This window comes from Mycteria americana, chromosome 5 (genome assembly GCF_035582795.1).
Source record: "Mycteria americana isolate JAX WOST 10 ecotype Jacksonville Zoo and Gardens chromosome 5, USCA_MyAme_1.0, whole genome shotgun sequence".
Lineage (NCBI taxonomy): Eukaryota > Metazoa > Chordata > Aves > Ciconiiformes > Ciconiidae > Mycteria > Mycteria americana.
This window is the reverse complement of record NC_134369.1, coordinates 62,310,183-62,335,819: the sequence shown is the minus strand read 5'-3', so window position 1 is coordinate 62,335,819 and position 25,637 is coordinate 62,310,183. Positions and strand designations below refer to the sequence as shown.

Below are 25,637 nucleotides of genomic sequence, written 5' to 3'. Positions count from 1 at the left end.
GAGGGGGAGGATGAGTCGCGGCAGCCGTGCATGTGTCCTGCTGGGGAACAGGAGGGCTAGTGGCTGGACGTGGCCATTAAGAATTAAAAAAACAACCATGCTGCTTCCAGAGCCAGTGCACTCCACAGCTATGTGGAGACCATTTTTGTGTCCAATTCACTTTGTTCTGCCTCACTTGTAAATTTGGGGGAAAAAAATCTAGTTGCTTCCCCCCGCACACCCAAGCTAGGCGTTAAAGACCAGTACCAGTTAAATAGCACCTGAGTTGCTGGTTTTCAGCCCACATTCAGTTTGCTGTGTTCTGCCCCTGTGTTTTCAGTTGCAGTTCTGTACTTGCAAGACCTCACCAGCCTGAAGAGCTAATCCAGGAGGACGTGCAGGGCTGCCAAGGGAAGGCTGGTTGATGAGATAGGTGCCTGTGCTGTTTTGTCCTGCTCGAATCATCATCAGTGAATAGTTAACAGAAACAATAAATTATTCTTAGGTTTCCAGCGCTGTGGTATCTGGAGCTTTCCCCAGCTCCTGGGTCTGGCTGTACGTCCCAGCAGCATCCCAGTCCCAGGGGTTTCATGGCTTCATCGCTTACTGAATAGTAATGCATGGGGGTACAGTTGTCAGGGGTATGGAGGATGTGTGGGTACGTGACAATATCCAACCTATGTTTCATAAATTAAATGACTAATTCATAAAGAGAATTTGTCACACTCCAGGAGCCATGCCGAAGCTGAATACTGGCTTGATTGCAAACATCCATTTAATGGCTGGACTCACTGCAATCACAGGCATTTTAAACAGATTTCCCTTGGTGTGTGGGCATGAATTGTCAGGCAGGATGAAAAGAGCCTTGTCCTTTGTAGTGCAAGGTCTGGGGTCTGAAAGCTGAGCATGAGGAGAATAGCTCCCGGTCCGTGTCCCCACCGCCCCGGAGGCCCCCGCTCCTGCCCACCCTCCTGGCTGGGCTCAGGGAGGGTCTCCAGAAGGGAAGTCTGCTAAGGTCAGATGTGACGTTTTTGGACTCTTCATGGCAGAAATGTTGGAGAAAATGGAGGAAAAAGTTTTATCGGCATAGTTAGAGGAAAATTGCAACTTTTTAATGTTTCGAGTTTATTTTTTTAATGATTTTTTTTTTAAAGAGAGAAAACCAGAAACTTTGTTAAAAACCTAGTTTTCCAGAGCTCAGTGAATTTAAACTTTGGAGAGTTACTGTCTCTGAAATGAAAGCCACAATGTGTTTTCAAAGACAAAGGGAAGAAGGGTGCCCTCCTCTAATTTGTGGTGGAAGCAGTGCACGAGTAACAGCTTTTATAACGCGAATGCGAGGGATGTGCTGTTTGTTATGGGAGTCATGGCTCCTTGTAGCTGCCAGGGATCACCCTTCTCCACAAAAGAATTCACACAGATATTGGATTTGGAAAAAAAGCTGATAGAAACACAAATTAGGATTGATTTGATTTAGACGTGACATTTTTCACTTTGTCATAAAAGCCAGTTTCCATCTCTTTCTAGTGGTTTAAATAAAGGCTAATTCCACTGAAAATGTTATTTGCTCCTTTAGATAGGAGTGTCAAGCAGAATACTTCTAAAAGAACAAACTACTAAGCAGATGTCTGATTAAAGATAAATGAAAATATCTCATAATATGTCAATGGGATAACATTAAATCAACCTGAGGATCTAGCAGATTTAAGTGTAGACTATAAATGTTAGGAGCAAGACAACAGTGTTCCCATGATCATCCTATATACTTCATTACAGATAAACTCCCCCTGTCCTCAGACTCAAGGAAAGAACACAGCCGGGACTCGGCACAGATCTCACAGCGACATAAAATCGGCACCAGTTGAAACTGCATCCCCTGGAGCCATCAGGCAGCACTGCTGCATCCTGATGTGGCTGAACACCATGCACCACGCAGGAAACCCCAGAGGGAAGGGACGGCTCCTAGGGAGGAGAGGAGGAGGCAGTGTCAGCCCCTCTGCCACCCAGGGTAATACATGCCTGGACAGGAGATCGGCCACGCACGCTGCACGGGAACGCCAGTACTGAGTGACATTAAGCATCAGGTTTGCAAGCACTGCGGTGCCAAAGCTGGGCTCATTGCCTCCAGCCTGGACACAGGAAATTTCCCTAACCGTGCCACCACTGCCCACCAGGCACAGCCCTGCAGCGGCAAGTCCCCAGCCCGGCTGGGAGAAACTGGCTTTGACCCCAAGCAACGCTTTTTTGCCATGCTGACATGCCCATCACAGTGAGCAGCAGCTGCTTTTGAACTGGGAAAGTAACAGGGAGTCTCATCCTCCAGTTATCCGATCCTTAGCTTTTTGATGTTCTTGGAAACGTGACGTTTTTGGAAAAAACTGGTTGTTCAGTGGCAGACTATCTCTGCCTCTCATCTTTTCTGCCACGTGAGCCCACTCTCCTTGCACAGGGTATAGGTTTCTAGTAATGTCAGTTCCTGCTGGGCTCCACAATGGCCTTCCCAGACAATGTTAGAAATGTGCACTGCATGAAAAGGTGAATGAAGATGAGCCAAGCGGCTCGCTGCTAGCACGGCACGCACGGCAGGGTACCACCCAGGGCGCAGGGGCCGCACCAAGCAGGGCAGCAAGACAATCCCAAGACAGAAGCCGTGACGGTTGAGCTGCCTGGTCTAGGGACGGCTCAAAGGAAACAGACAGAGACAGCAACTGCCACTGATGTAAACCTGAATTTATCTGCGTAGGAGCATGTGGGATGGAGGGCCAGTGTGAGTATTTGCACGCCACGGGGCAAAGGCAGGCTTAGATAGGCTTCGGTCCCCTGTATTAGTGGTAGGACAGGAGCTGCACGCCACCACAAATAATCCTTTGCATTTTTAAACCAAGACACCGTGGGTACACCACATCTTCCAATCGGTCCAGTATAGGCATTTAATAGGCTAAATGGTGTAATACAGCTACAGGACATACATTAGTTGAGTATTATGTACAGGTGGCATTTTACAAAATTAGAAAGAACTGAAATAGAGCAAAATCCAACAATGTCTTACTCCATAAAACTTCCTTTCTGCACTACATGAAATATTCTACAAGCTAGACTAGAAAAATATGACTGAATGTCTTTTTTTTTCCTTTTTAGTTTCTACAAAGCTTTTAATCCCGAAAAAAATACAAAACAACTATTGAGTTTATTAGAGAGACAACACTTGCACACAGACAAAGTAAGTGGACATTCATAGACCTGCAAGTTGAATAAATAGGGCTTGTTTGTATAAAACAATTTTCTCTCTATCTTGCTCTCCTATTTTAGGGCCTCTGGCCTATGTTCAGAAAAATAAAAATGAGGGGAGGAGTGTGGCTTTGCGTGGTTGTTAAACTGAGGCCACCTGGCTTTAGGAGAAAGCTGTAGTTTGCAGAATCCATTTGCTTCAGGTAAAACACTTCAAGGAAGCAGCGCAAAAGAGGGAAAAGGACAGAGAGGAGTAATTAGGCTGGAAGGAGGAAATCTGGCATTTCTCTATGGGCTGTAGCTTTACAGCTACAGCTGTAGGATGAAAAAAGTAGTGCCGTGTGGCGTTTTTTCAGGGTGTACGTAGAATTTTGTTGTTTCTTTGGGAAACTTATTTAGGGAAGTGCCATTGACTTCAGGTGGAAATAGGATAAGGGCCATCCAGAGCAGGAAGGGAGGGAGCGTCTGAAAGCAGATAGAGAGCACATAAAATTGGGGGAAGTGTTTCCAACAACTGTTTTTCCTTTTACAAAGTGAAAAGCAAATTAAGCGATATGTCTAGCGTCATTCCTCACGGAGCTGGGCAGACGCAGATTGAAAGGAAATCACACAGCTAAAAATATGTCGTCACCGTCGTTGCTTTTCCCCCAGAGCTCTGTAAAACTTCTTGACAGCTGATGCAAAAGCAGCGTTTAAAGAGCACCTCGCATCCGCCCAGCCGCCTCACCAGTGAGGCTTTCCTCCAGCCGCGACCAGCAGCAGACGGGTCCGCGCCGGGGACCTCCTCTCGCTGCTCGTGTGCTACCCAAACACGTAGCTCGAGCTTGTTCTCGCTTCGTTGGCTTTACCAGAAAACTGTCACCAGCAAAGGGGGTGACGGGGACGGCAGCCAGATTTAGGAGGTGCTCTTGAAACCTCCAGTTACTCTGGTGACATTCGGTGCTCTGACCAGAATCCCACTCATCCAACAAAATAATTCCGTGACAGCGTAGGTAAGAGAGTCTACATCAAGAAGGCAAAACAGATTGTTATATAGGTTGAGAGAGCAAAGTTTAACTTAAGTATCACATTATACTATACTACACTGCTTATAAAAAGGGTCCTAGTTTCCAAACACCCCAAATAATGAGCTATATAGTTTTGTACATAAATTAATGTTGCTTTGAAGTAAAATAGTCTCTTTCCTTTGTATTAAACATTCATTGCACAGAATTCTTTGTAAGTAAATATATTAAATTTGGTTGCTAAGAAGGTATAAACTTATCTTATTAATACATCTGGCCAGTAAATTTTATCCACCATCACACAATTAAAAGTTGCTGTTAGAGAAAATTATTACTGGAGAAAAGAAAGCACTTGGAAGTCAACTTAGGAGTTAACGCTGGAAGAAATCCTGTTATTTCGTTCCACCTACAGCGAGCGGCTTCTTCCGGCTGCAACATTAATTGGAAGTACAGACCCCATCCAGCCCTGCAGAGATGGAGAAAGCCAACTTCATAGCTTATGGGACACTCGTCACTGACACAGTCAAACCCTTTTGAGTACATGCATTATCTACCTCCAACAACACCGTCCAAAGGGTAGCATTTCGGGCTGAGATAGGTGCTTCTCCTGGGACGGTGGGAGGGAGTCTCTGGCAGGTCCCTGTGCAGGAACGGGTTCACCCCTGTCAAAACGGCCTCCAAATCCCCAAGGAAAATCCACTGGAGGCCCGAGGTGTCCAGAGACAGCTTGTCCCACCATGAGCTCTGGTCTCCAGGAGGTGGCCGTGCAACCAAAGCCGAGGGGGCCATGCAACCAAAGCCAGGGGGCCATGCCACGGGTGAGGGCACCCCCGGCACCCGTGTTCCCGCCAGCAGCACCGCTCGGGCAGGAGGGAGGCGGGTGTGCGTCCCGCCACCACGGCCCTCCTCCACCCCCTTCTGCTGCAGGTGGCTCGGGGGGGACCTGGCGTCCGGCAAAATGGAGGGCGGGTTTGGGCCATGCCATGGAGCTCCCGTCACCCACCCCCAACCACCGCCCGGCTCGGGTCAAAGGAGGAACAGCTGGGCCTCCGCACCTACGTTATACACAAAACATACCAAAAGAAGAATTGTCACAACAATTTCTATTAACAAGGTGGGACAAATCCAGCCCTGGCGGAAGCGGGAGCCATCTCGTTGGCTTCAAGGGAGAGGAGCGCGTGCCGCGCCACGGCTGGACCTGGGCCTGAAGAGTGCACGAACAGCACGATCCACCCGACCAAGCCTACAACAGACAGCCTCACTCCACAAACACCAGCGACTAGCTAATCCGCTTCGTCAATGTACAGCGAGAAAGCGTTTCCGAAAGGCGTGAGCCTCATTGAAAAGGTGGCTTAAGAAAAGGCTGGTTCATCCGAATTTGCACAGGTTAGCCAAAGGGAGAGAACTGCTCTGGGCTGCCCCGGGGCGGCAGCCTGGAGGCAAATCTTACACTTGCGTCTCTATACAAAAGTTACAAAATCAAATGGTGACATTATATTACATCTATTGTCCATAATATCACAGTGCTAGTTTTAAATGGCTAAAAACAAGAAAGGTTTTAGATTTAAGACATCCCTCCTGTAGAAACGTAACCCCTTGGTCCTGCTGTTGATACCTGAAAGCAGCCTTGCTTGAAAAAGGTAAATCCAATGAAATGTGCTAATTGAAATTAGAAGCATTTTTCCTTGATAATCTTGTATTTCCTAACACGTCCCATTGTTTCCCAAGGAAAAATTAAACAAATAATATGAATCCCAGCCTGAAAATCAAAACGTTGAAAAGAACAGTTCTAAAGCCCAAACGCTTCTTACCAGGTACTAACTAAATAAAACCCTTGCAGATTTAAATACAGATTACTTTGACATGTCTTCAGAGTGTGTTAGCTTTCCAACAACATTCACAATGAAGTTTCACTTCTGAGGCCATGGAGTCCCTACTCGTCCTCTTCAGTTCTGCTTTCCAGGGTAGCTGTACTGTCTTCCACTTCTTGAGCTGGGTGCGCTAAAGTATCTGCAAACAAATAGTTCGTCAGCATTTATTTCCCCATACAGGTACAACAGCCTTCATTTGATTCCCTGCTCCACCAGGCCGATGATCCGTCAGGGTGCTCAGACTCGACATGAGCAATTCGCCCTGCTTGCACTGGAGTAGGGTCCTCTGAGTGCGTCACAGCCTGACTTTACAGGGGATGTCAGACCTCAGGATGGGTAGTGAGATGAGGTGATGACCCCTCTTATTAAAAGCAGGATAGCCACCATAGTGGGAGGGCTAGCTGCTGTCTTAGTGAAATCTGCTCAAACTCTCAGTCCTGAAGACATAACGACTCCTAACGTCACTGCACAAAACCAACACAGAGGCCATAACGTGCAACCTGGAGGTCAGGCCATAGATTTGGCTCGTATTTCTTCTTTAATGATCAAACCTTGTGGTTGCCACCACCCAGAAATGCCAGCCGGAATAGCAGGTGATTTGACACTTCAAGATCAGACCATTTGTCATCATCCCTTTGAAAGTAAGGGAAGGTGCATCTTGCACCCCATCCTGGCTGCTGTCTCTGGGCATTTGGGTGGCAAACGGTGCGCTAAAATGGAAGCCATGTCACTCTTAAGGGAGAAAGAGAGCACTGAGATGAAAAAAGCAGAAATAAATAGACCAGTTTCACACTGGAGCATTCACTGTGCAAGCTACACTCCAACAAGCTCTTATCTTTAGCCATATTCACCCCACAGTGACACTGCTAGTCATACCTACATATTTGTCAGCTCCTGCTACGTTAATGCACTCCTGGGACACCATGAGGCTTTGAAAATGTGCAGCAGTTACACACTTTTCGTCTAGGCTAGGAGATAGGGAGGTAGATACATGCTATTAACTAACACTATTAACACATGCTAACACTATTAACTCAGTGCATGGCACAGCCTGAAACTGCTATTTTCGTATGGGGAGCAAGGATGAAAATTACTCGTTCAGACCTTCCAGATCCATCTGCTGCTGCTGCTGCTGGACACAGACTCTTTGGTCACCATGAAGACCCTTGTCTTCTGCTGATTTCAGGTCATCAGGAGGCCAGCGCAGCTCCCCGCTCTCCACCTCCCCGGACTCGGTCGGCTCCACCACGATGGACGGCAGTCTTTTGGACAGCTTGGGGTACTTCTCACGTGAGTCTGGGAAGGCCTGGTGAGACATGTGGGGACATGCTCGTCGAAGTCTTGCCCAGGGATGCATATTCAGAGCAAGCAGAGACACGCTCCATCTTAGCATCCTTTCTACATTTGACACACACTCCCATGTCCACCAAAAAACCCGTTCAAACAGGTGTAGGCAAGCAGTCCTGCACAGGGAGGATTTCAAAAGCTCCTCGCTGGCCAAGCATGGACGCAGAGGGGCTAATAGGTGTCAGCACACTCTCCCCTGCACATGCTGTCCCTTGCTGGGCAAAGACCAGGACCAGGAACCCAACTCTGCTTGCCAGCGCATTGGGCAGATGATTGCCATGACCTGTGTGATCCGACGTGCATAGTAAAAAATGGAGACTTAGGCGACAAAATTCATTATGTTGCCAAGCACTTGTGTTTCAGTTCTGGTGGGCTTTTAGTACACATAGGTCGTTGCTGTAACGCTAAGCTAAATGGCTGCTGCAGCCCTTCTAGCTGCTCTCCTTTTACTCTGATATGACATTCATGTTTTCTTGAGGTGACAGTTTATTAAGAAGCCACCATTCTGCAGAGCTATTTTCTGTAATGTGAAACACTGTATTTTATGATGCATTCATGCAAAACAGGTAGCCCCAGAGATCATTTTTACACAGAGGATGGTGCCAGCTATTATTTTCATTTGTCACATTAAAGCTGCAGGTCAAGCACTATGCAGTGATTAGACCTTGAAGCGGAGCTACGTCTTTTTAGTGAAGGATATTGTAACACATAAAAGTGCTTTCTTGTTTTCAACATAGCTGGTTCATTTAAATCTCTCAGGGCACTTTGTTTTGGATTGGGTTTTTTCTGGGGCTTTTTTGAGGAAAATTAATCCAGACCAGGATGCTAACATAAGACAAACTCTGTTGCTGCTTCGCTGAAACCTTATTCCCTGGTTTCTCAAACGTCCACATACCTGCACTAACGGGCTGTAAATTTCTCCATGCTAGCTGAGTTTTGTTTTATTTTATTTTTTTTGTAACAATATAAGCAAGGTGCAGACTAGGGGACTGAACTGGGGGTTGAGAGCGAGAACCACCCCCATTAACTCCAGGTGCTGCCACAGGTTTGCTGTGTGCTGGTGGGAACCTCCCGCACATCTGCGACGCGTTCACCGTTGAATCGGTCTCCAGTTAGACTGCGCACTGCTGTTATGCGAGCCAGCCTCAGCACCGCTCCAGCTATGAGCACAAGCGGAAACATTCATATATTCCCTAAACACCGTAAAACTGGGCACATCCTCCAGGACATTGCCAGGGACCTTGGGACTGTAGTGTCATAACCCAGTGGAGGTGGTTGCTCCAGTGGCTTTTGCACCCTTCCTTCATCCCGTGAGCTGCTCTCTCTAGCTGTCCCACGTGGCATCAGAGCTGGCATGGGGGGGCAAGAACTTGGGAAGGGCAATTTTCTTCCTATGTGTCTGGGAAGCAGCAAGCACATTTTTATCATCGCTGCGATGTCTGTATCTGACTTCTGGAGATGGGGAAGGACAATAATTCTCACCCTCATGCCCTCGCTCCCCATGGTAGTGTTGTGGGGATTCATTACTCCTTGCAAATCTACACGAAGGTGAAAAATGTTGTATATTAGTGTTAGTGTTGCGAAGTGAGACACAATTAAGAAGGAATTTTTTTTTGTGAGAAAGCCCCTTCAGTGCAACTAGACCAAGTGAATCACTGAAGGTAAACCTTTCTAGTGCCTCCCTGAGCTGCACCCACGTGGGCGTAACTCGTCCTGATCAAGCAATGCTGCTTGTGCTGCCTATCAGAAAAGTTCCCTCCAACTTCCCATTACACAGCCTCCTCCTGAGCTGCTTATAATTTGGAAAGACATTTCCGTGGCCGCTGTCTTGACTGGGAGGAATTTTTAAGAAGCTGCTAATATGATCCTGCTATTTCCAAATATGAGACAAGGCAAAATCTCCTTGGCCAGGACAGGTCCAGAGACACCCCTGAGCAGCAGTGCACTCTTCTTCAGACCAGGTAGAGCCCAGTTCCCTCAACCTCACGGCTCAGCTGGCAGAAAATAGCCATAAAATTGTGGGCAAACTGCCCTATTTCCTCCCAGGGCTGCTCATACAGGTGACAGTGACCTGTTCCCCCGGCTGCTGCTCAGCCTGCTCGGGTGGCAGAGGGCTGCGTGAGAGCCACCCCGTCCCCGAGCCTGCCGGCAACCCCTGGCAGGGGGATCCAATGCAACAAAATTTCTGCTTTTCCATCTGCTTTCTGAAGCCCTAGGAAATGACACACGCTGATCTAAAAATGGGCTAAAAGGAGATTATTATGGCTGCAACAAAATTTAGGAAAGGCACCTGCACGGCCTCAGCTTGGCTATTTTTGTTTGTGTCATTCTCATATGGTCTTTTCTCACACCAATCACATAATGTTTTTTTCCACCGGAGCCTAGTATTTACCACGTCCCTCCAGGAATGAGTCAGGACTGGCAGGAAGCGGAGCTGCTTGTCGGGCCTTGCTGTGTTTTTCTGCGGAAGCCGGAGTGTGTGACGAGTGGGCAGGAGACTGCAGGAAGAGAAGGACCGGTCTCCTGGCCAGAGTGCTTGGAAGTTGCTGGAAGAAACCTAGTTTTCCCACTGAGTCACTGACTTTGTGCTACCTCTTGTTTCTTTTTGCTTCTTTGCCTCAGTTGGCCATCACTAAAACGTGGATGGTATCGCCTTCTCCCAGAGGGGCAGGGTAAAGTTGTTGGGGGAAAACCTCTGGAGCATATGATCAGGGACACCATAGAAAAGCCATAAAGACATAGGTGGAGTTGGAGTTGGAGTTTGGACAGTGTACACTAACACGATAATGAAAACCTGGGACTCAGTGAAAAAGAGGGAAGAGAATATTGAAAATGTGCTCTTTTGAGTGAGCAGCATCTATCCATGAGGTCGACAAGGCTCGGGAAAGCCTGTGGTACGCTCTTTAATTGCACACAGCCTTTCATTACGTGCACAAGTGATCTGAAAGGAATTTGCAAAATTTCAGTTCTGATTTCCTTGGCTTCCAAATGCTTGACTTGAACCTGCGACAGGCTTCTCCTAGAGTAGCTTTCTGAGTCTACCCACAATAATACATCTTGCGCTAAGAAGCAACTCAGGTCCACCAGGACACGTTCAGGTGGTTTGTCCCCAGCAGTGACACCGAGAGTCACGAGCACAAGCACAGAGCACAAACCAGGGCGCGGGGGTTGTCAAGGGGGGGCTCGGGACATTGCGATCCCTCCTGCTGGAAATGGCACCGCAGGCGGGTACACGAATGGGTGTCTGAGACTGCCTGGGGACAGAAATGCTCTTGCACCTGCCAGCAAATGGCTCTGACCCGTGCTGCTTCTACGATGCCACAGCCATTTATGTCAATTACACCATCATCTCAAATGGTCTCTTTTCTAAAAAAGGGAGCTCCCTCTGGGCGTGAGGAAACTTAGCTCATTACAAGGGTGGCTGCATAAAAGCTGTGGTACAGTATTGGCTGGATGCCTTCACCACGCGATGGTTGCTCAGATCTGAGCTCTTGGTGACAAGCACCCTCTTTGCCTGCATCGCCACAGGGGCCAGGCATCGCTGCCACCGTGCTCCGGAGGCCTGGCACCCGACAAAACCCTCCCGCCAGAGCTCTTACCTTTTAAAAATAAAACCTAAGTAGGATCAAACATGTATTTCAGGGCTTGCTCTTCTGGCAGCTGTGCTCTGCAATTCAACGTCTATGTGTATGACGGTTATTGGTTGCATTACATTGCTTTTGAAAAGCAACTCAGGATACTTTCCAGCTTTTCTAAAGTTACCTGGCTTGAAGGGCCTCCTTCTTCCTCAGGAGTCTGGCTGAGCACGAATTCTTCCATCACTGGTTCCCGTGTGTTCATCACCTCTGTCATGCTGCAAATATTAAATCAGAATTGGAAAACTCAGCTCTGAGCTTTGGCCCCACAGCTAATTTAACAAAAGACTTTGGCTTTTCATATTTGTTAAAATAATTGTGTTACAGATTGTCCTTTCTAAACAGCCCCCCGAGAATTGCTTCCTTGGCCCTCCAAGCCAACTGCTACCACTGCATGCTGTGATGCAGAGCCGGGCATCAACCCCAGCTGTCCCCCTGGGACAGCCAAGAGGACCCCCATAGAGTCCCAGAGTCGTCAGCAGGAAAATATGAGCCCTCCTATATCAGCAAGCAGTTCATTACTAATATATGAGCTCAGAAATTGCGTCTGTTGACCAAAAAAATTACTCGTGGAAATATCAGCCTTGAATTACATTCTCATTCTGATTCTTCATAACATCTTCAATATTTGCTCTTCCCAGATGTCTCCTCCATTTAGTTATGAGCCAGCACTTCTTTTTAAACCATTAATTCCAGACACACCAGCTGTATCAGTGTCTAAGGGCCAGATTTTCAGTAGTCGTTACTCGCCTGAGTGTTCAGAGAGGTGTTGAGTGGGATTTTCAAATGCATCAGGGAAGGTTTGGCACCTAAATCTCATTAAATCAGGGACTTAGGAACCTAAGCTGCTTATGTGCCCATTAAGCATCCCCCTGTGCCGTTTGGCACCCGAGGCACTACAGCGCTGGCCCTCGCGCTCTCCGTGTTCCCCCGGGCACTTCGGCAGCGCGGAGCAGAGGGATGAGAGCCGGCTGCAGTCCTCGCTGCAGGGAGCTCAGCCCAGCCCATGGCTGGGCAGCCGCACGTCTCTACAGCGTCACAATTTTCCTCACATTTGAGATTTATAGGTACAGAATTCTACTGAAAAATTTGAGGAAGCCTGAAAACTTCGCAACGCATATTAAGCACGTAGGAACAAACAGAGCCTGAACCACTCTGTTTGACCTACGGACTGAAGGGGCCACGTTCATTTTGGATGGGAATACATCAGCCCTGGATGGGTTTGGCCCCGGGCATTTCACTCTCTCTAGCTGGCATTCGTCAGGTACAGCAGCTACGGGCTGCCAGAGCCTCCTGCAGCACGCAGAACGTAGGCATCATCAATTACACCGCCCTGCCACCTGCCACAGCAAGCACCCCTTTAGGCACGACTAAATGCTGCCATTAATTCTGGTCCTGCTTCACGCACAAAAGCCTTCTTTGTACAGGCTGCTTCTACTGAGAAATGCAAACTAAAACATCTTAAGGGTAACTTGTTTCAGGCTTACATTACCAATTACCCCACAAAACTAAATTTTACAGTATCTGCAATTACTACAAAACCCTTCACAATGACTTTAATTAGCTGTAGCACAGAGCAGCGTGATACCGCAGAGACTTTCACTCCCACTGCATCATATTTAAAAAAGAGCACGGCAGACCCAGGAGACGCTTGAGCTCAGCTGTGGGCCAGGACCCGACCCCATAGGCATCCATCATCAGCTTAGGGAAAAGCCCTGAAAGGCCAGCCTTGGACCCGAGCAATGCTGAATTGAACAGCACGCTTCCTGGCACACACACACCCAACAGGGGAGCAGAACCAGGCTCCGAAACTCAGCAAGAGCCTGAACCAAACCCCTCATCTGGGCATCCCCCAGCTTACACAGCCTGAATCCTCCCAGAGCCACGGCACAGTAGAAGAGGGACAGGTTCTGCCTGCTAGGAAGAGAGATTTGAGTTCCGTGCCCTTGCTTGGACCTGTACCCCTCCCAGGGACACCACATCAGGACACCACAAACCACCTAATCATTAACATACATTTATTTTCTGGACCCATGCTTTTATTCCTGCAGCATCCAGCGGGCCATACCACGGGGCACCTGTGGATGACAACACTGAGGGACCGGTGATCTGGAAATGGGAGACCCTTTCCTGGAGCGGTGACCATGGGCCCAGCTGTACCAGCTGTTCCTACACCCCAGGACAGCACTTAAAAAGGACTGAGCTGTGCCCTTGGACCCTTCCCTGCCCAAAAGGAAAGCAGCACTCCCTCCGTTGCCTCCTCCCTCTGACCACCCCTGGTGCTCACGCAGTTCTTGCCTTTTTTCCCCGTCCTGGTCCTTGTCTCTCCCTTGGTCCCAGAGGGATCCTTTGTACCCCTCCTGTTGTCCCTCCAGGGCTGCCTCTGCAGATGACCATGCTGGGCCATAGCAGGACCCTGCTCTCCCACCCCAACTCTTTGGGAAGAGTTTGTTGGGGGATTTTCACGCCGCCTGTTAGCCAGACCCAGCCGTGAGCCCAGAGGAGCACAGGGCCCACTGCTCTGACCACGTCCAAGATGAACCATCTTTCTTTTCAGATCCTTTTTGGGGTTCAGTGCCCCATCCCCAGCTGTCCTGGATTGCAGCGAAAGGGAAATGAGAAAGTGTGTGTCTGGCTGGAAATAATCTTGGAGGCTTTGTGAGGGGCTGGGATTTGTGAAGTCTTGGGCTTGGCTACCGCAGAGAGGACATGTCCCACTGCTGTGTGTCCTGGGGGTAGGTCCCCGCTAGCCAGCGGCAGACTCCTGCAGTCGCCCACAGCTGGCTGGTTTATTTTAGCAGTCTTTCAATACGTACCAAGTGTTTAAAACACTTCTCTGTCCTTGTTCCATGGGACATTAGAGATATACATCCACACATGCACTGTCAAATGTGTCATATGAGCTCAAAGATGTTGTTAAGACCTCATGAAATTCTATTATTGAGCAATAACGGGCTCCGTGCTTCCCTAAGACCACATTACACCCTGCAGATTATTTCTAAATGACAAAGACAAATGATTCTGGCTGGGAAAATGGTGACAGTCCTGCCAGTGTTACAGCAGATGCCTCAGTGAATCAGCTCCCAAGCTGTTGAAGCCCAGGCCATTTCACAAAATCTGTGCAACTTAAGGCTTTGATTGAATAGGATGGCAGAAGTGATTGTACTTGATGTGTTTCAGAAAAGAACATGGGGCCGTGCAATTGGCAAAAGAATTAGGCTTTAACTGGAATAGATTAATTGTTCTCAGACTCCACTTCGAAACAGTAAAGGAAAGCAGAAGAATCTACATGGGCTGCGAAAGCAGTGATGCTTCTAACAAGCTTAACTAGGTATTTAACACTAAAAATAACTAGAAGTAAAATAATTGAGAATGCCGCTGCAAATCAGTTCATCTGAAACTTCGAAATCACCTGTAGGACATCACTGCATCGTTTATAAAGCCACAGAATCTGAAAAAGGCGTTTGGTGGCTGCTAAGGGCTTTTTTAACTATGATATGATTTATGTGCAGGAGAATTTTTTACCTTTCAGCCAGTTTTGATGGAAAAATATTGAGCCACTTTTAGTGCTGCTTTTACGTGACACGTACTAACATAGAACAGAAAAGTGGCTGATACAAGCAAATTATTGTAAGAACTATATCTCTTTTAAATTCGGTCTTGCATTCATTTTATGTACGGTAGATGTTGATATCACCAATGACATACAGTAGCCATAGTGATGCAAAACAAGGCAATAAATAGCATTTACAAACAAAGAATAAATTCTGTTCTGGTGGATGAGTCACCTACTCTGAACCTTAAAATTCTTGTGCCAGTGAATTAAGAGATGCATTTACTTCCCCTAGGTTTAATTAAGCGCAAATATACCAATTAGGAAAAGAAAAAAAGGCAGAATCTGTTCTTGCTTTTCTGTGAGAAAACTACATTTAGAGAAGATTATCTGAAATGCAACTGCTACAGTTGCAGGACCATGCGGTGCTGGTCTTTTTCCAGGGGCACGGAGCAAACGCACAGCTCCCTGTCTGCTGCCTGTGGTGGCACTAACAAGGTCAGTAACGTACAGAGCAATATATAGGTTGACAAGTGCTAAACCACTTACCATGAGAAAGTGCTCAGAAACAATGCACACATTTTTGGTTTAGGTTTTGAACAGAGGGCAAAACTGATCTGTGAAATTCCTGGTGGCAAAACAGTATTTGAATGAAGACCAGCTTCAGGATTCGAAAATGTGAAGCACTTATGCGGCCATGGAAAACAGGCAGGTTGCGTGATGCAAGCAAAGATTTCCTTAAGAGGGGCAAAAATGCATTTTACGGGACAGGCTGAGCCACGGTTAGGAAGAGCCGCTACCTGAAGCAAGGAGCAGCCTGGAGGATGCTCAGACATGCATCAAACCGAGGCCTGATCCCTGATCCTGCTCTCACCTCACCAGCCAGCACGGGGAGCAAAAGGGGACGCCCGGCCAGAGCATGAGGCTCCCTGGGATAAACAGCAAGCACAGGGCAATGACGGAAGAGAGCGCGTTACCTTCAATCACATCAACGGATGGCACTTCCAAAAACCGTCCTTGCTGCAGGCGTTCACGTCGTTGACGAAGTGTTGTGCAAACTCTGTCAAATCCTAAAAGTGCCTGAAAGAGACAATACAACAGAGTCAGAGCGTGCAACCACGGTGACAACGCTGGCAGTGACCGGTGTGAAAGAGTACTACTGAAACCTTGCTGCAGAAACTCCTGCTGGGAAGGTCTGTATAATTTTCTACATCAGGTGGGATTTGATCTCCCTAAGGATGCAGCTCGTAGCGTACCTTGTGAATTACCGAGGCAATTAATGTTCCAAAAACACCCAAAGCTCTTAGCTGAAATACTTTGCAATCTGACTCTTTTTGTGATGCTAAACCTTATTCCTTAGTGTAAGCTACATAAAAACTGCTGAAACTGGGACACTCTGAAATTCTCCCATACAGGAATTTTGATGATAGTTGGAAAATCAGAAAATAAAAATGTATATCCTTATTTGGCAGGATCAGCGTGCTCAGTGAGACACGGTTCAAAACATCAAAGAACGAGATTCCTGCTGAAGAAGCTACTGGTCAAGACACAAAGAAGACAAAGTATGCTGAAAGAAGGATACCTTAGGATTACATCCCTGCATGTTTCTTTCAGATGTCACAGGAGAAGTGATTTTTGCAAAGGTCTACTCCAAACTGAAGGTAATACTTTGACTGGTATCAGGACAGGGAGCCTGGTGAGCAGAGGTGAGGATCCCACCATTTCAAAGTGTGAACCACTGATTTCTGATGACTTCTCTGTCAGAAAGTCTTAGCTGAAGGGCTTGAGGAATTACAGTGCTGAAATATAGTCAGTATCTTGGCCAAAGATGATTTTCTGAGAAATTTGTTTAGCCCTACAGCTTGCCAAATATATATTCATGCCAGCCACAGCTATTTCCTTGGATAGGAAAAAGGTGTTTTCAGTGAAGTGAATGGCACTAGTGTATATATTTTATATCCTCCAGTGGTTTGGATTCCAGCCCAAGCGATTAAACAAATCTACCTGCTCTGGAAGCCTTCCTACCAAGATTTATAACACTGGATTAACTGTACACTGATTTTATTCAAAAACAGTGACAGAGGAAAAATTGTGCATTGCATTCTGGAGTTTCTTCTCATGCCACAAGCCACGCTTATTGCAAATTAGGGAAGCAGGAAATCACATCTCCATCCCCAGGATTCAATTCAGAAGGTATAGTTCTTGTCTGGCAATTTTCCTTCCTAACCAGTGATCAAACCAACTTCAGAGAGACTTATGTTTTGTCCCTTAAAAATTCATGACTAGACTCAGTGCTCATCTCTTGTATGGAAACCAGTGAGCATCTGACACTGTGTTATCCAATACTCTGGGAAGAAGATTTTTATCCCACTGCCCATTACAAACCCACTGCTATTAAACCTACGAAAATTCAGCAGGAACTTGTCTACCTTCAATCTCTCTTTCAGAAAAGACTGGATGTAATAAGAACAGTTACTACACTGAGTCATCTCTCAATGAGAGACAAAGTGGTGTAAGAGATAATGAACCGGGCACCACATGGCCACTGGTTGGAATCAAAGCCAGGCCGCTTGCTATTTAGAGGTATCTTCAGATGTCTGGTTAGCTGTATATAAGGATCCACGCAGTACTGAATGAATTAAACCCACATCCATTGCTTTTCCGGTCTCAGCAAAGGACTTGTGGATTGAACTGACCCAAGACCGATCTCCTCTCCAATGTTTCAGGCAACTCTGTCCTATGGTGCATGCAATGTTTGAGAGGGGATGTCAGCCCCTGAGGCTCAGCTACTTGAAAGCTATAATAAAAAGAAAATCACTTAAGGACTGCAGCATGGAAGAAGTCCCTTCTCCCATCCCCACAGCCATATTTAAAAACAGAAAAACTTCTTCCCAGTCAAGATTGTTGAAGAGGTCAGGGTTTCCAGTGTATAAAACTACCAGAATGCATTTATTCTCTGAAGAGGAAATACTCACTTTATCTACCTAATAGATGTGATTATCTTCTTTGGCTGGCACTAGAGGAAACATAAACTAATACTCTTCCTTCTATGATACTGCTTAATCTTTTAAAAACAAGGCACGGCTACTGAGACCATGCGACAAGCCTTTACTGCAGTGCAAACGGTCTGGAAATTACTCGAGTAAAGCCTTTCTCTGCTTATCTCTTCTTGTCCCTTCTTACTTTTACCCGCCTTTGCTGCTTTGCTGATTAGTCCAGCCTGGAGCCCATTTGCTCAATGCACCCTCTCCCAACCTACCCCTCTTCCGCCCCCAAAATAACTTGCCCTCCTTTGCCTCAGCTTGATAACCAGCTTCTTCTCTGGCTTCAGGAGTACCAACGCAGCTGTGCTGCTATTAACAGCGACCAAGAAGTCGCAAGTCTCAGAGACCAGTGACACTGCCTGGCCACCCCTCCTCTGGGCTTGGAGAGCCCTGCTACACCTCCCAGTAAAGAACAGTTGATTTAGGGACTACTCCAATGAACTGGTCATGTCCTGCCTCTTTAGGAGCTGTAGCACCAAGCAAAGTGTGAGGAGATACAACCAAGGGAATGATAAGAGAGCTGGCCCCACCAGTGAGACCAAGCAACACTTCGGTGGTGGCCCCTTTGCCCAGATCAAGGGTCCCCAGCCTCCCACCCCACACAAAGGGATGGATTTCCACCTGTGCTGCTTGGCACGGGCCAAAAGCCCAGGCACCGAAAAGTGCTCTCCGGGCTTCTCTCCCACTTTGGAAAGCATCTGTGTGTTTGGAGTTTCTACACCGCAAGGACACGGTCTGTCCCGGTGGGGGGGTCTCACCACCCACGGGAGGACAACCGGCACGAGGGAGCAGAAGCAGGATGTTGTGCAGCAATTCTGGCCAGCTGGGGTGCGTGGGAAGTCCAGCCTGGCTGTCTCTCCTGGGTCGTGCCTGGCTTTGCCATGCGAGGAGGGGACTCCACCATGCGCAGCAGCAGAGGCCTTTCCTTGGGATAAATCCACTGCGAATTGCAAAGTAGATGTTTTTAAGGCGAGCGCGCTTCATCGGGCAAAACAGAAATAGGAACCGGCCACAGGTTGCAATCCTAGCAGCCCGCAGACTGGGCGCTTGATAAAGGAGCCCCACGTTTCAGAGGCGCCGAGCCCCGAACACTTCCCCAGGAGGCAGAAGCACCTCCAACATCAGGTCACTTTTATTGAGAGATGCCTCCTACTCTGAAAGCATCAGCCTTCCTCTCCCAGCTGCCCCAGTGTTGGAGACAACCGGGTGGCAGAGGGAGACCTGACCTCAGGGTGCCAGGGCTGCTGCGAGATTAGCAGGGGCTGCGGGACAGCCTCCTCCCCTCCCGGGCTTCCCGAGTTAATCACTCCCCCACTGAGCACCCATGGACATAGTGTGATAACAGCCTAACAATACCACATTGAAGGCGCACCGCCTAACAAGCACCTGTAGATAGGCGGCAGAAATTGGCCTTGAACCATTGCCCCGCGTGCAAATGTATCATTTTTCTGGCACCGCAGAAATGGGAGCCCTCCCCTTCTTATTTCAATGGGACAAGCCCAGGGGCTTTACCAGCCCCATATTTAAATAGTGCTGGAGAGACGTGCCCCACACGGCTCTGCGGGTCAGCCTCGTGCACGGGAGGACTGTAAACACCGAGCTCTGGGAGCTCGTCCATGCAATCGCAGCGCACACGTGGTTCCCACCGATTTCAGATAGCACCTCAAACAAACCAGGAGTTCAGCCTTGGGCGTCCGGTCGCCCCCGCTTCACCCCACTAAAGCCTCTGGATAAATGCAAACTGTTCTTCATTCAAGGACTCTAGTCTTTCTGTGTGCTACAAAAAGAAACCCCTGCTATTGATTACAAGGAAAATTGGGACAGGGCATGCATAAGAATGGTGTCAGGCAGGAGAAGCAATGGTCTACTGCTTGATTTTTGCAAAGTGGAAAATTTCGATGGGCCACAGTAAACCCTGCTTAGAAATTTCCAATAAGCAGACAGGTCCAAGGAGGTTTTTCCACCCAGAAGAAGAAAGGGTGCCTTATTTGGGCCACTTTGGTGCAGCAGGTCGGGCTGTCAGTTCAGCCAGGATGGATGAGTGGGCGATCTAGGACAGAGCTACGGTTGTTCTGGCAGATGAAGCCACGAAGGGGCTGCTCACAGGGTACCAGAAGGTGCACGTCCCTGCAAGGACATGTCAGTCGGCGTTTTCTAGGGCCAGGTGCTTCTGTGGATCCCACTCTTCTATGTCTCAGTCTTATGTTAGTGTCCTAGGAAGACGGAGCTACGGCTTAGGCCCTGCAGTGCTTCAGGCTGCACATAGGTGGGACCATGCCCAGTACCTCTGCTGAGGGTGGGTCACTAGCTTCAGCATCTTGGCACAACCCAAAATAAGTGCTTACCTCAGGGACACCCTGCAGCCTCCAATTTCCGTGACTGCCTACTGAGCTCAGCTTTTGGACACTGTGGATTGGAACTTGGACAGCTTCTTTGTTTCCCCTGGTTGCACATTTGTAACGGATGCACTTTATGAAGTGTTGTGGATTCCACGGGACTAGCGAAATGTAGATTACCGCACGGACCACAGAAGATAAATGCTCGTGTGTATGAACTCCTATTTAAACCTCCCACTTCTTTTTGGATGCAAATCTCTTTCCTAAGCAACTGAGAAAAGTGCGATATGTGTCAGAGTCTGGAGATTAGAGATCTGTTCTGTTCCCTCATTTCAGAAGCTCTTGTCTTCGGCCACCCACACAGTACTTGAGTTCTGCTCTCCGCAGGCCAAAGCTGCCTTCCTCTCCTCGGCAGCGTGTGCTCTGCAGAAGATGTCGATCTCTCTCAGGAAGCAGCGAGATGAAATGACTCTCGATGTGGAGGAGCAGGCATTTCAGCATGAGACACAGCACGTAGTTTGGGAGAGCGAAAAGGGGTAGGAGGCTGCTATTTCCAGACCATGCTGCCTCTCACCGCTAACTTCGCAGCGAGCTGCAGTTTTTACTGTTCCTGCTCCAAAGAAGCTACTGGGGTAAATACCACCCTGGGGAATTTCTCAAACACTCATCTGTGGACTACCAACACTAGAAAACACAGGCTCGCAAGGGGCATGGTACTGGCAGATCGCTCTAACTCAGCCTCCTTGACTCCTGCGAGGTGCACAGTGAGGCATCAGGGAGCCGCTCTTCTTCTTACAGCCCCAGCTCCCGCAGCGCCATGACTACACACAAACCTCAACTCCCAGTTTGTTGTAGCTGTCCAAGTTCCTACCGGCCCTGTTTGCAAAAAGGAGCTAGAAACTTGACTCATAAATGGTCAAAGGAGGAGGAAAAAGAACTAAAATGTGCCTGTGTAACTATCGCAATTTTTAAAGCAATCTCATGATTTGGGGGTGATTTAACTCAGTTTTTTGCAAATGATGTTTGCAGCGCTGCTTGCTATGCGTGCTTCCTTGGTGGGTTTTTCTTTTTTCTTTTTCCTGGCTGCTTTAGAGAATCTCATTTATTTCAGCTCTTTGATCTCAGCACTAAACTACCTGAGCTTCCTCGCGGAAGATGCCACAAGGGATAGGTACGGCAAGGGAGGAGAGCGGGGCCGCCAGCCAGGATGCTCGGAGATAGGGATGAGGAGCAGACAGCCAGGAAGCATGTACAGAGCAGCGGAGGGAGGGAGCAGCAGAGCAGATGGGAAGAATGACTAAGCCAGCTCCTCCGAATGCTGGTAGACCTCGGTATCATGGAAATCTCCACAGAGTCCTCACGGAACCGTGTGCCAAGAGAAAGTTTGGATTTATTTTTTTTAACATCGGATTCAGCAGCTAATTGATGTGAAAGGACCTCATTAAGAAAACAGCCCCATCAAAATTAGAGATAAGCCTCAACAAGCTGTTAAATGTTTTTAGAGGTATCTCTTCTGGTACTTGCTGTGCAAATACTCTCTCATCTCAGGACTTGCTTTTGGGATCGGAAATGCCCGTGCTGAGCAGAGTGTTTCTGAGCTCTCCTCACGCAGCGAACCTTGCATTGACTTCAATTTCTCAAAACCTTGCGAAGCCAGCACCTTACAAATAAGTGTATCACTCCTTCTAATTCAGAGCAACCGTTACTAAAGGGTCTCAGAAAGAAACGGTTTTGTTTCTGGGATCTTCCGTGGAAGATGACGATTCTCTTGTCCCTCCTATTTCACACCACGATCGTCCCTCACCTTCCAGCACCTGTGGGAATGGGTGACAGATGAAAATTGGCTTCCTGCACTTCTTTCTACTATTCCCTAGGTTTTTCTGGATGGTCCTGAATTCAGGCCACAGTCCCACGAGCAGAAGATGAGTGAGGAAAAAAGGATCTTAGAACATCAACACAGAGTAGGTGATTCTTAGTCGGAAATGTCATGGGAAATGGATTGCGAAATGTCTGATGTCTTTCTGGCACTGTGAAAGAATACTCTGGATAGCCTATCACTGGGCTCATTTCTAGGTAACAGAATAGGATAAGAGGTTAGGTACGGTTAGGTAGAACAGTATTTACTTAAAAGATAAACTGGTTTTTTCCTTGTAACTCTGGGGAAATTGGAATATGGTGCTATCAGCACTCTAATATGATGCAATATTGAGCATTTAGTAGCGAATTTAGTAAAGCCAACGCAGCAAAAGTGTTAGATTTTAAAAACAAGCAAACAAAACCCCGCCAGACACTCCTATGAGAACAAAGACAATGAAGAGACTTTTAATGTTCCCTATGGTAATTAACAGCACAACCACAGGTGTCACGACACCACAACCTCACACCAGAGATGCAGCTGGTTTTCTCTAGGAATTAAAACTCCATAAGCTTAATTGAATTTCCAAATATGGGAAGTCGCCCCGGCCTGAGATGGAGGATATGAGAACACAGTGTGCTATCGCAGTAGGGATGGGCACGATGGAGGGTGAGGACAACACGCAGCTAAAAATAAAGAAATTATTAAAAAAATAAAAATGCAGTATGTTTTTTTTGGAATGAGTCATTAGCGCTGAAAGCAGATATGCATTAATAGGGCTATGAGTCTTCCTGCCAACCAATTAACAAGCACCTTCCGGATCTAGAGGTCTCCTAAATATTTGCACACAGGCAGTTTATGCACGTGCATGTCAGAGACAGAACTCTGCTGAAAATCCAGATTACATCTTACAGAAGTTGCAGTGGTCTCAACAGAGGAGCTGGACTTGGACTGTTCTCTCCTAGTCCTATGGCGACATGGTCACTACGGGGCAAAACGCTGCGGAATCAGTCAATGCACCCTGATGAGAGCAGGAGCTGGTCCTGCTGCACCACAGCTTCTTCCAGCACCGGTATCTGCTCTGCAGAGGATGGTCCTGGTCACACTCTCTCCAGACTGTGAAGGAGAGCTGATCCCAGCCCCTAAGGACTTGCGATCAAAGAGGGACAAATGCTGCAACAGGGGGCTGAGATAAGGTTTTAAGGACCTGTTGGTATCAATCAGTCTTTTTCATGCTGCCTGGTTGTTACTGGTTGGCAGTTTTCCTGGGGTTTGCAATAAAGTCTTCCTTTGAAGACAGAAAATGCAGGAAATTGATTCATTTACAGATTTTACCAGAGAAGGTACACATGTCTGAGGAGCAAAGGGAAGGGCTGTTGCTGAGGCAGATGCTGGTCTCCTCGAAGTCACGGCAGGGCTCCTCCTGCCTTATATGACATAGGATCCGCCCCGGATCAAGGCTTCTCTGAGTGACCCCTCCAAAATAGACACATGTGGTTAAACAGGCTCAAACGCAGGGGCATAATTTCAGAAATGAGAGAGAAGGAGCAATTTCAGCCCGTGACACCGTGGAGTTGACACCTGATCTATGCAAAAGCCTGTTGCTTAACACAAAGAGATCATTGTGAGAAGGGAGGGAAAGTAGTGACTATATTTGCACGTTCATTTCTTCTGCTAAAGTAATGTACCAGAGACGTTAGAGGAAATTCCACTTGATTGACAAATTGTCAGGCTAGATCGGGAAAGCAAGGAAAGCAGGTCAAGTCATTCCCTGTTTGCTTGTTTTCTCTCTGTAATCATGATGTTGACTCTGAAAACATGTTTTTAAATGGAATATTAATTATCAAAATCCTGAGCTGTGAGCTGCATTTTTTTCTGGGCACAAAATTTGTTGCTCATTAAATCTAAGAGATGGAAAACACTGGCTCAAGCCTGGTTGTGTGTAGGCAGATTTCCCCACTTCACCTTCATTTTCAGGCTTCTCATAAGGAGGCATTGTGCAGAGAGCCAGGCTGCGGGACAGACGGGAACACCAGCTTCGGGGTTCAGTAAGATTTCAACCTATAGCCGGGAGGGCTTCCTTCGCTGTCCCGCTGACTATACGACTGCAGTAAAGATCTCGGTCAGGGAAAGACTAATGGAAACAAATTTCGCTCTGTATATCGCTTATTGTGGCTTGAGGGGTTAATGCTACGTCCAGCCTAACCTAACTCGCCTCCGCGACTGTAGCCATATTCAGAGATCTACAAACACGGCTGTGTCCCAGATGAAAAGAAAATTTTTGTGGTACGTTCATTTGGCAGCAGGAAAATATTCACACCCCTTGCTCAGAGTGAAACATAGTCCTCATTTACAGAGCAAAGTAGGTTCTTTCTTTCTCTGCAAGGAATCGTATGTGTGGTATTTGCTACCCGATGGGAAAAGCAGGATTTCAGTCCTCTTTTACCCCGTTCAGCTAGGCTGCTAGGCTGCGAGCAAAAGCATCATTGTCTTAAACTTGCGCTTTGTTACCCGCTTCCTTGCCTCAAAAGTTGCCTTGGAAAAAAAATGCAATAAACGACCAGCCCAGGCGATCGCAGACCACGAACCAAGAGCTCCCTCAGTGCTACGCTCATTCATCAGGATTCCTTCACACAGCCCTTTCGGCTGCCGAGCAAGTTGGGTTTTTTTCCAAGGAGAACCCGTTCTGCAGTGAATTCTCCTTAACATCCTCTACTCAAAAGACCCAAAGCATCTGGAGAAACCAGCCAAGGCAGAGGCGCGCTTTCTGCCCTTCCTCCCCCCGAACTCCCGCAGCCCGGCGTGGAAGCGAAACACTTGCTCCCGGCCGGCGCTCGGCCGGCTCCCGCGCCCCGCTCGCTGCCTCCCCGCCCCGCCGCCCCAGCGCCCGGCTCCGGCCGCCGGCTCCGCCGCGGGCGCGCTCCCCCAGGGCGGCCGGCCGGCAGCAGCTCCCCGGGGCCCGGGCCGCCGCCGCGGGACTGCAAGCGGAGGGAGGACTTGCAGGTGGCGGCTCTTCCCCGGGCTGCCGCCGGAGCCCCGCAGAGGCGAGCCCGGGGCGGCCGCCCCCCGCCCGCCGCGCCCCGCCACCCGCCCCGAGCCCGAGCCCGAGCCCGGCGGAGACCCCCCCGCCCCCCGGCCCGGCTCACCGGCGGGGCAGGCGAGGCGAGGCGAGGCGGCAGCCGCCCGCCGCCCATGCACGGCGGCAGAGGGGAGCCGGCAGCTCCGTCAGCGCGTCCGCATCCTCCCGGGCCGGGCGCTGGCACCGCCGCCGCCGCGGCACCTCCCCGCCCGCGGACCGGCCCCGCCGCTGCCGGCGCGGGGAAACCACTCCCCCGGCAGCGCCGGCGGGGCGGCGCGCAGCCACGGCCCCCCCGGCACGGCACGGCACGGCACGGCCCCCCGCCGCGCCCCGGGCCGCCCCGCGGGGGAGGGGGGCGGCAGCCCTCGCCGTCCCGGCGCTTTCCGCGGACACGCGTGGAACAGCACGGCCGCACCCAGCCCCGGCCCCCGCGCGGGCCCGGCCCACACAGCGCCCCACGCGCGGGACAGAGGGGCCCGGGAGGGGACGCTCCCCCGAGCAGTTCCCCCATTGCCCTGCTCCGGGCGTGGGGCTGACACGGGGCTCCCTCCCCCTCCCCCAGCAGTCCCTGCTGAGAAGACGCTGAATTCAGGAGGCACAAACTTTTTTTGCTCTTTTGGGGGTGTCTTGGGGAGGGGGGTGTTCCTCCCAGAGTGAGTTTCCCAGCTGCGTGCCCTGCCCACAGCTGGGACACACTCTCCTGTGG

The 25,637-nt window shown here is 48.9% G+C and overlaps 1 protein-coding gene across 1 annotated transcript; it reads right to left on the bottom strand.

Annotated features, from left to right (window-relative positions):
* Positions 1-2,900: 2,900 nt before the first annotated feature.
* Positions 2,901-25,120, bottom strand: LBHD2 (LBH domain containing 2). Its single transcript, XM_075503643.1, has 5 exons — positions 24,999-25,120; positions 15,595-15,697; positions 11,192-11,282; positions 7,187-7,388; positions 2,901-6,221 (listed from the first exon to the last, which is right to left on the bottom strand). The coding sequence occupies exons 3-5, from the start codon at positions 11,279-11,281 to the stop codon at positions 6,145-6,147; spliced, it is 369 nt and encodes a 122-aa protein (XP_075359758.1). The 5' UTR covers position 11,282; positions 15,595-15,697; positions 24,999-25,120; the 3' UTR covers positions 2,901-6,144.
* Between the last annotated feature and the right edge of the window lie 517 nt (positions 25,121-25,637).

Excerpts from the sequence above, each read along its gene's own strand:
- LBHD2 (XM_075503643.1), bottom strand. The coding sequence starts at position 11,281 with ATGACAGAGGTGATGAACACACGGGAACCAGTGATGGAAGAATTCGTG. Across the intron at positions 7,389-11,191 it reads AAGGAGGCCCTTCAAGCCAG|GCCTTCCCAGACTCACGTGA; the intron begins GTAACTTTAGAA and ends ATGTCTCACCAG. Across the intron at positions 6,222-7,186 it reads GCAGCAGATGGATCTGGAAG|ATACTTTAGCGCACCCAGCT; the intron begins GTCTGAACGAGT and ends ATTTGTTTGCAG.